This window comes from Branchiostoma belcheri, unplaced genomic scaffold, assembly GCF_001625305.1.
Source record: "Branchiostoma belcheri isolate BF01 breed outbred unplaced genomic scaffold, Haploidv18h27 scaffold10, whole genome shotgun sequence".
NCBI classification, from domain to species: domain Eukaryota; kingdom Metazoa; phylum Chordata; class Leptocardii; order Amphioxiformes; family Branchiostomatidae; genus Branchiostoma; species Branchiostoma belcheri.
In genome coordinates this window covers 2953708-2963916 of record NW_017802380.1, presented here as the reverse complement: position 1 = coordinate 2963916, position 10209 = coordinate 2953708, and the positions used below count along the sequence as shown (strand labels likewise).

Genomic DNA, 10209 nt, shown 5'->3' with positions numbered 1-10209 from the left:
CATGTGTCTTAGGCTCTTTGGCAAAGGTTCCATGATAAAAAAGGTACATGTATATACATTTGTAGAAGAATGTGTGATAGCTGTGGCATCTTTACTTACTACAACAGACATGTAATGACCCGTACATCGATTGGAAATTAGGTGTAGTTCACCTTAAAAGACCAGCCCCACCCCTGTAGTGCACCTAAATTGACCTGTCTTTTTTCTTATTGTTACAGGTGGCCATACCTATCAGCACTTTCAAAGTTCAAAGTTCACATCCATTAATGTCAGTATGATCAAAAGATGGTTTAAAGTCTTCGTGCATAAGTTGTTTTGAATCTCAAGAGCTTCCAGTATGTCAGAGATAAGACTGCCAAGGATCAGGTTGAGCTAAGTGAAGACGACAGCACTACAAGTCCTGGAGGCATATCTTGACGGACTGACAATGGAGCGTGACAACTGCAGCCTTATTCCCGTAAACAGCCCCGGCAAGTTGAATCTTTAAGTTGCCCACGACAAAAGAACTTACACACCCTCAGTGAATCATGTCTGAAATTCCTGGAAAGAGCTTACTAGTTGTTTGTCGGATAACCTTGAAACCAGACCTTGCACAGTTATGGCTAGAAAATCTGCAAAACCTTCCTTCAAAGATCTGCCTTGAGCAGAAGTATGCATGGATAATGCCCAGACGAATCTTTATACAGTATAGGATTATACTTCACTTCACTTGAGAAGTAAAACCGATACCAAACCTAGCTATCTGCTAGAATTGTCAAAAAATAATATATCTTCAATACGCATTAGGGATATCAATAGAACTGTTGAGTGTACTTTTTACACATACATTGTACTCCTACATTCATACAGTGAAGAAAGCTAATCAAGTCCTGTATTTGATACTAATATAGATCAGCATCATAGATACTAAATATAGATCAGCATCATAGATCGTCCAAAATAAAATTCCTCTGAAAAATATAACGTTAGATAGATCTTCCATGAAAATGAAATATTTCTATTGGTGATCATGTCTAGACTGAAAATACAGTCAGTGCAGGAATGTGTATTAACATTATGTCATTTAATTACAAAAAATGAAAATATGTAATTAATTTTACGTCAAGTAATTTTTTCAAAGATCCATACGGCCCAGGAATGTCCTCTTACGTAATAAAAAAAATTGAATCACTCCGCTTGACCAATCAGAAGTCTCCCACCTGACTCGCGGGAGGGGTGGTGGGTAAAGAATGCAACATATTTCCCAACACAAATATGTTACGGCATTCAGGAGCCAACTCACTCGGTTTGTCCTGTCCCTCCTCGGCTTTGCCGTTGTCCGTTTCCACCATGGACGCAGCCCTGGATAACACGTCTAGTGGCGTCTCCATCGGGGGCAGAGCACCTGAAACAGGGCACAGAAATTATAGGTCGGGGGAACACGGAGTTTTTTTATACGTGACTCAAACATGTTGCAAAATGCATAAGCAAACACGCTGTGCAACATGGTTGATACGGATGTAGTGGCGAATCGCGGACCGCGAACGACTTGTAAACACTGCACACGGCGGCGTAAAACAACCGGCAAGCGAGGGATAACACATACCTGTAGCTTGTTGGGAAATTTCTCCACCTTGCCCAGCTAGAATTCGGCGGGTTAGCCACCCCTCTTCCGCCCTAGGACCTGGGGAATTCTGCCGTCTTGCAACTTTGTCGTGAGCTCGCCAGCAAAGTATGAAAAGAATGATGGAATGTACGAAACCACGTGATTCGCGCCGCCGCGCCTGATTGGTCGACAGTGCCCTGGTTAAAGGTTCGCTCTGGGTTAGTTTAAATGGTTAACTAGTTAACTCATTGATGGCAGTTCACCGGAGAGGTCGATCCAAGGCGCGGGCGGCACGTTTTCGCTTTAATGGTGCGCTGTTTACCCGTCTCAACAACATGACGTAATGGTTATGTAACGCAACCGGTGGTTTGTTCTGAAAGTCTACAGAAGTTAATTTGTGACCCCAACAAAGGCGCGATTTGGAGGAATAAAGTGACCTTTAGTACTTTGGCCTGACTGTTCAAACCGGATAGCTTGATACTAAAATACTTTAATATTTCCATGATATGCAAGAAAACTTGGAATATTTAGTGGTAACTTTTATGGGAGGGCTTTCTTTTGAATGCTTTTGAACCTCCTTGGTTTTCAAACTTGCTGATCACGAAGTTTTCAAAGCAAAGGTTTAAACCTCCTTGTTCAAAGTAACAGTACCTCGGCCCATGAAAGCCGAGGGTCTAGAAACCACGAATATAATACACATCAAGACAAGATCTAGACAGTCCTTTCCTAAATTACGTTGACAGGTGTACACTGCCTCCTTTGTGTCGACTCTGAACCGAATAACCCGTTCAAGATCGATTGACCGCCGAGCTTTGTTGTGTACTGAAGGCGGTAGCACACAGAATAGAACAATATGAACAAGACTTTTGAAAAAAGTTTATCTCGGCCGCTGGCCATGTAGTTTTGTGTTCTTTGAGGATGTCCACATAGATTTGTGTAACTGCTAGAGAGGAAAGAATGTATTACCTAGTATGTTCATACCTGTAACACCAAACAGGGTAATAAATTGGCTTCCATTATCATTTGCTTCAATGGAACTAGTGAAAAATATTAATCTCGAAGCAGATGTTGGGAGGGAAAATGTTTAGGTGGAGATACAGATTTTCATTTGTGATTGAAGATTTGAGAGACAGGAAAGAGTTTAGGATATGTATGTGGAGCTAATTTCTCTGTTAGAGTAGGTTACACAGCTCTATGTATGGGGAAGACATTTTTTGGAATCAGTAGTGTCATGTTGTATATTACAGAGGAACTATGTTTCATCTGTATGTTTCATTGAAATTGTAATGTCTGGACAATACTGATGAATAAAGAGCAAAAGATGCATGTGTCAAAAGTGAAATGTTTATTTTGGTATAACTTCATGAGACAACACAAAATGGAGTGGCTACAATAACAGAGCTGTCAAACGTTATCAAGCTTAATGCACTAACATATTGTTAGGTTGTACGAATTCATAAATTTTTCACGGGGGGGGGGAGGGGGCGATAACGTAACTCTGTTTAAATCTGTTCAACAGCACGAATAAAACACAATGTAATTGATTGCCCTTGCCCGTAGTATCTTTAGCTCCATTTTTATCCTATGGCTCTATGCCTAATACCCTTATAATTCCTGATATTTTGCTATTTTTGCTAAGTAAATACCTAAGCAGCCTCATGCGTTACATCCGGGATCTTCGATATGGGAAATTCCATTCAGGCCACTAATCAAAAGCGACATCTTGCGACCGAGGAATATAGTGCACTTCCATAACCTTCGTCTTGACTTATTCAGATGTCTCAAGGTAATATTAAAACGTAATTTTTAAACTTGGTTTATTGGTGCAATTGCAGCAGTTATTACCAAATCTTTATAACATTTAATGCATACTACTCTCATGTCCCTAATAAACATACCCCCCGGAATAAACATACCCCCCGGACAAATCTTCAAAGTCTAATATACATACCCTCCGGAATAAACGTACCCCCCGGAAAATGACCAAATTGACAGGTGAACGGTACTAAAATGTGCTCTTTATTTCAATACCAATGTATGGGCAAATCTTTCACTGTTACTTTTGATTAGGAATATAAATATACTGTACTAGTACTCAACAAACAGTGTCGACATTACAGCCATATTACACCACTAGCAATAGGGGTGGGTACCTGTTCGGCTCTTCCAGGTCCAGAGGATCAGGTCCAGGTCCGGACCTGTACCTGTACCTGATTCTGAATACCGGAGTTTCAGTACCGAATTTTTTGCTAAATGATCATTGCTAAATACAATATAACGTTAAGTATATGTAACCACTACAATAATTTCATTTTATTTTATTTTTTTATTTTTATTTATTTTTTATTTATTTTTCATTTTATTTTTTATTCTGTTTTATTTTATTTCATTTAATTTTATTCTATTTTATCCGTTCTATGCATTATCAAACTTCTCCTCTACTGCTAGAGCTACTAAAACTTCAGACCGAATATATTAAACATTTTAATTCGCCCCCTCTAGCGGTTTGGGCCAAATTGCAGCTTTCCAAAAAAATCCAAGATGGCGGCGGCAGATACGGCGCGGCTCGGCGATAATTTGCCGATTTCATTGTATTTTCCTTGGTCTTTTACGCGATTCAAGCAAAGAAAACAAGTTGACCACAAGAACAAAAGAGTAATACAGCACTGGGAATCTAATGGTCCGTTTTGTTGGGCGGTAATTTCTCATTTCAAGTGAATATTTACGTGCGTCACAGTGATTTATTCACCAATCAAAAGCGACATCTTGCGACTTAAGCAAATATGGAAGGTTAATGTACATAATTTATGTCATTGATTTATTGGTCCAATTACCGCAGCTATTAGCGAAATTCTAGAACCTTAAATGCATACTATGATATAAAACAATGGTTTTGTGGTAAACAGCATTTCCTCTTTTTTAGCAACTTCGTTGTATAAGAATAACGACACTATCATCCGGTAGCTCGACCCCACAAAGTAAAGTATACACGCATAGTAATTGGTTTCATTGGGTTTTTTTTCACGGTCGAAATCAAGATTTCAATCAAGATCCATCCAACGTACATATTTTGGAGCACAATACCTCGGCCGCTCAGGCGGCCGAGATAAAAAGCTAGCCATCGTCTCTAGTACGCAACTAATCGCGGAAGCTTAGATGTAAGGGAAAAATTATTGTTCCAGGGAAATTAATCTAAAATGTAGAGACATAAAGAGGAGAAATTAAATGTTCTCAAGTTTTGGCAGCATCTATAGCTGTACATGATGACAATTGTTTCTTAGGCCACAGCAAGTAATTTTTATGGGTGGCATCATCAGCGAATGCATCATCAGCGAGCGCAATTTTCGCCCGATTTTGTAAAAAAAAAAATGGAGAAAAAAAGATGTTGTGTTGCCCTCTGTCGGTTTTCATCGGCAAATTTGTCTGTTGCCAGGGCGGCAGGTGGACGGAATATAGGTATGAAGCGGAGAGGGGAAAATACAACGCTCTGATTTATTGCTTTGTCTTTTCCTTTGATGCAGTGATCATGATGTATTTCATTCCTTTTATATGTCCCACTGAATCAAACCCATTTGTACAATGATTAAAAATTTTTTCAAAGTTGTTCAGTGACAAATGGACGTTGTAATAGTTAACAGTAAACTTAGCACAATATAGGTATCATTTCTTCTCGTATGATCTAAGGTTTACGTGATTGTCGATTGAGCAGAATCCTGGCATGCTTAGATAAATATGAAGAGAGGAGACAAGACAATGCTCAGATTTATTGTTTTATTCCAGATCAGAAGATAACCTGATGTGTTGTTTTAATATAGAAACATGTCATTTACTTTTGAACAGTATGAACGTTTTTTATTTGCAAAAGGGAGGACATATAACCTACTGACTTTAAACATTGCTGACAACTCAACTGTGTAAAGAAAATTTGAGCTAGTGGTATATTGTGTAAACAAAATGACTAATCAGCTCAAAGCCCTAAGTTTTATCTCCTCATATTCTGGAAAAGTCTTCAAATGGCCTATGACAGACTCATTCTTTGTACGATTGGAAGTACATGTATACAGGTTTCAAGTATTTCTTTTTGTTTTACAAAATGAAGTTACACAGAAGTGATGGTAGGTTTGCAATGTATACTACAAACTTGACATATCCAACCTCTCAGTGGCATAAGTTTAATATTGCAGCAATGCATTGATTCAGTACTACAGTTTATTATCAGCTACCACACAAAATGAGGATGCACTGTTCAGGGCCAATCGCCCAGACAGTTCCCAGGATCGGATTGAAACATGAACCCTAGATTCTGAAAACTGCAAGAGACTGAGACTGTTTTTAAGCCGCCTACACTGCAGCCGGCCGATGATGATGATGATGTTTCTAAAGAGGTTCTTCTTCCTGAGTGTTGGCCACAGTCTCTGCCTGGATCCTGGCTGCCTCTGCCACCTGTGCCAGCAGCTGTGGATCCCTGAGCTCCACACACACCTCCACCAGGAGCATCTCCAGCAGCACGTACAGCAGGTGTTTGTTGATGGTCTTGTCCTGCAGACCCTCAAACACCTTGACGACCCCCCTGCGAGCGTTCTGCTGCCCCACCAGGCTCTGCAACATGTCAGGCATGTTGTCCAGGAGCTTCTGTTTCACCTGCAAGGAAGGGCAATGATTAATTTTTAATGTGTTTTTATGAATTTCAGGTACAACAAATCTAAAACTACATGTAGAATTAAAACAACAACCTCTTCCTATGGGAGCTTGGCTTTATTATTAGATAGTATGAAGTTAAAACTTTCCTTCCAAGATTTTCCTTAATGGTAAAAACAACCTCTTACTATGAAAGCTTGCTTTAATATGATAGCTAATTGAGACAATTAAGTATCTAAGTGTCTAAGTATGACATGCAAGGATGTAAGATAACTCTGTTTGTGCACCTGTTGCTTTGTTTGCAGTTTCTCCTCCTCTGTTCTGTCTGGTGCAGCAGGAGCCAGCTTGCCTCCTGGCCAGAGGGAGTCTCTCAACAGGTGGATGTAGTAGACCAGCATGGGCTCTGAGAACAGCCACTCCACACTCTCACGCACCTGCTTGTTGATGCTTGCTCCGAATGTGACCTGAACGAACGCGATCAGGGTCCTTCTCAGCCACTTGGTGACTCCTCTTAGTTCAAATATCTCCCCCAGGAGGGTGTACAGGGGTTCGGCGATGGAGTCTTTTCCATCGCGACCGTCACCGTCTTCTATGGTGTCTTCGAGATCCTCGCCTTCGTGGACTGTCGCCTGCTTGTGGAGTAAGTCTCCTCCTGGGAGGTTCTTGAGTAGAGTGGTGATGGAGAACCGAGTCTTCTTGTCTCGTACGCTCCCCTTCAGGTGGTCAGGACTTGGGCTGAGGAAGGAGAAAAGGACTTGGCTCTGACAGAGGGTCTCGTCGGCTAGGACTTCGTTCAGGTACGCTTCGAGCATTGCGCGGGCTTTGTCCAGGAAGGCCTTGTCGGTGGCGCGGAACCAGCGCATGGAGGAGGGGAGGTCCCTGTCCCGCAGCCAGCTGCGATACTCCTTCAGCCGCTTGTGGAGGGCGTGGAAGTCGGACAGGTTCCGCATGACCACCCATCCCGTGGTCGTGGACTCATCGGTACTCGCAATGGCGCCAGAGATGTGGACAACGATCACAAAGAACGGCTCGATCTTCTCCTCATTCACAATGAACTCGGCATTGCAGATGTTGGCCCTCCATCGGCCAATCATGTCCCACCACTGGTCGGTCCGCTCGATGTGGAACTCCAGCTGTCGTCTCTCCGTCTTCATGTCATTCACCTCATGCTCAATCTTTGCAATGGCCTTGCCGTCTGGCCTGAGAGCGTCCTTTGCATCACGTAACTCCTGAAGCTTTGCCGCAAGTTTTTCGTCAAGGCGCTCCAGCTTGGCCTGTGGATCGTTGAAGCCTTGTTCACCTGAGGTGGAATCCGTCTCGTCCTTTTCGCTCATCTCTTCCCAAGTCCCTGATGTGTTGTGCTGAAATTCACTACCTTGTAACTCTTCTTGGCTCTCTTCTTTCAACTCTTCTTCGTGTATGCTATCAGTGACGTCAGACTCTCCCTCTTCTTTGATCTCGTAAGACTTGTACTCTGGACCCCCTAGCAGGTGGATTCTCTTTTCGCACAGTTCCTTAGCATACTTGCACTGGTTCACGTACCGTCTCAGGTTTTTCACCTTCTTCTTCTTCCCTGTGGAGGAGCCCTCGTTGTCTGCTGTGAGCTGATCAATCAAAGCTGTCACCTGCATGATCTCTGTCATGGTGCGGTATCTGGGAAAACAAGCGAACAGATTCTATAAGACACAGAAAACAATGAAGCTTTTCCGACGTACAAAATGACTAACCTGGTTTCATCTATTCTATTGTGAAAATTAGAGCTTGACCTAGATTATTTAAGCTAAAGAAGGGAGTGAAGAATAATCAGAGACTTCTGTATAGCCAGTATAACCCCCTTCGGCATAACACACCAGACTTCAGTTGAAACTATGCTATCATCATCCCTTTAGTAATACTGAGGAAGAGCTTTTTGGATGTCAATTTCTCCCCATGACCCAAACTTCTCTCTTGGTTTGCACTGATAGAAGTACAGTGATTTACCTGATTTCCTTCAGTGCTTCAATCTCCTTTGTCTGGTTGATCATCTTGACAAACTCCTCGTAGGTCGCGGCGTACATGTAGGCCTTGTTGTGCTCCTCTGCCAGCTTCTCCCGGTACTGCAGGAAGTTCAGCAGGGTCTGGTTGATGTAGTCAGGGTCACACAGGAGGTCAATGACCTGTTTAAAAACCTGAGGAAAAGGAGAATCAAATTTGTTATTTCTACATCTTTCATTGCATATTGAAGACAAATGGGTCTTATTCAATGAATCTTGATCAATCGCTGTCTTAATTTGTACACCCTGACAAAGACCTTCCTTCCTCCCTTCTTTTCCTCTATTCCTTTCCTTCCTTCCTTCCATTCTTCAAATTCCTTCCTTCTACCTTCACTAATCACAATGAACCAAGGTCATACATGTATAAATTCACTTATGTATTTAGTTCTGTTTGATCTTAGTTGTAGTACACCATACGAAAGTCCCTGTACTTTTGTCAAGTCAACAAAGAATCTTTTATAACCTACCTGACAGGCCAGCACCTCCCTGAGCAGGTACCTGACACTGTTACACCTGGCATGTTTGGCCGGCAGCAGACAGATCAGCAGCACCTCGCTACACTGCCTCAGGAACGACACCTCCCTCTCCTCGCTCTGCAGATACGACTGCAGCAGGAAGGGGGCGCTCAGGTCCAGCCCCGGCTTCACCTCCGACAGACTCAGGTCCTGGAATGAATAAGTGAATGAATGATTGAATGAATGAATGAACAAAGCAGATAAAATCAACTTGAGGTAGTCAACTCAATTTAAACATATGTACATGTCAGGGAAAGAGAAAAACCAAAGGAGAAACAAAACAAACTTATTGTAACTATCGCTTTGAACTACCTGGAAGTGCGTGCACAGCTTGTTGACGACGTCGCAGGTCAGAAGCTTCACCGTGTCCAGGTTTGCCAGTCTGATCTTGCTGTTCCCGACGACGCACCAAATGTCCTCCATCAGCAGCTCTTTAAAGCGCTCCTGGCTTTGGCACAGGTCTTCAAACCATATGACAACATAGTCTCTCAGCACCAGGTCGAAGACTTCCTGCAGAGCTTGGTCCACGTTACGCGATACCACAGTTCTCTGGGAGGAGGCAGGTTTGCTTTTGTCTCTCTGCATCATCTTTGTGAGCAGGATGTTGGCCATGTTAGGCTGGTATGGAGGAGGCACAGTGCGGGTCTGTTTACCTTTGGTGACCACCAGGGCAAAGCCCAGCACCAGGCCTGTGAGGGAGATTACCACGTACAATAGGACGGACAGCAGAGTCTGGACCCAGCTCCATTGGAGGAGGAGCACCGCTGCCATGGCAACGGACATAGAAATGATGAGGATGGTGGACGCCATTCTTCCTTACTATATACAGGGACAACAGATGTGAAAGAACAGACATGTATATGTAATACACAATGACACAACTGCGACAATCTTATCATGGAGACATTTTTGCGTGTCTAAGTCTCTCTTATGATTGTATGTGTCTCTCCTAGCAAGGACATTATGTCGTTGCTCCTAGATACCCTACTAGTAGATATCTGTTAACGTTACATCAAGGTTACAGGACAATCTGTAGGTCCCGTTTAAATTATAGATTAACGTTTTAATTAACGTTATATTGATGCATACGAATGATGTTGGGTTTCTATAACAGATTAATTGGTAAGAAACACCCACCTACGCAGACAGGGATGTAAATTTACCCATATATCTAAACGTTGGTGCCCGTTATATTCATGCAAGTGTAACACAGTTACACACCCATGGATCAGCTGCCAACAACAACTAGGTCATCTGAGGTCACTTGTCACAAGATACGAGGGCAGCAAAACAATGTTACCACACACATTCATACAGCTGCTAAAAGAAACAAGGTTAACAGAAACTATTAACTAGAAAAATATCAATATATTTTTGCAGTGTTGTGTGTTGAAGGTTTTTGAATGCAACATACTATATTGGGCAAGAACGTAGAAGG

At 42.3% G+C, this 10209-nt stretch overlaps 2 protein-coding genes across 2 annotated transcripts in view; both read right to left on the bottom strand.

Annotated features, from left to right (window-relative positions):
• LOC109471015 (transcription cofactor vestigial-like protein 4) overlaps positions 1–1760 on the bottom strand; it is a 25312-nt gene extending 23552 nt beyond the window's left edge. Inside the window, exons 1-2 of the mRNA XM_019770173.1 lie at positions 1586–1760; positions 1283–1384 (exon numbers count right to left, since the gene is read on the bottom strand). Of these exons, the coding sequence (XP_019625732.1) occupies positions 1283–1370 (88 nt within the window). The 5' untranslated portion in view covers positions 1371–1384; positions 1586–1760. The remainder of the gene's footprint in view (positions 1–1282; positions 1385–1585) is intronic.
• Positions 1761–5391: 3631 nt separating this feature from the next.
• LOC109470165 (sorting nexin-25-like) lies at positions 5392–9588 on the bottom strand. Its single transcript, XM_019768950.1, has 5 exons — positions 9084–9588; positions 8724–8921; positions 8204–8391; positions 6511–7876; positions 5392–6226 (listed from the first exon to the last, which is right to left on the bottom strand). Exons 1-5 carry the CDS (start codon positions 9579–9581, stop codon positions 5963–5965), a joined length of 2514 nt encoding a protein of 837 aa, XP_019624509.1. The 5' UTR covers positions 9582–9588; the 3' UTR covers positions 5392–5962.
• Positions 9589–10209: the final 621 nt, after the last annotated feature.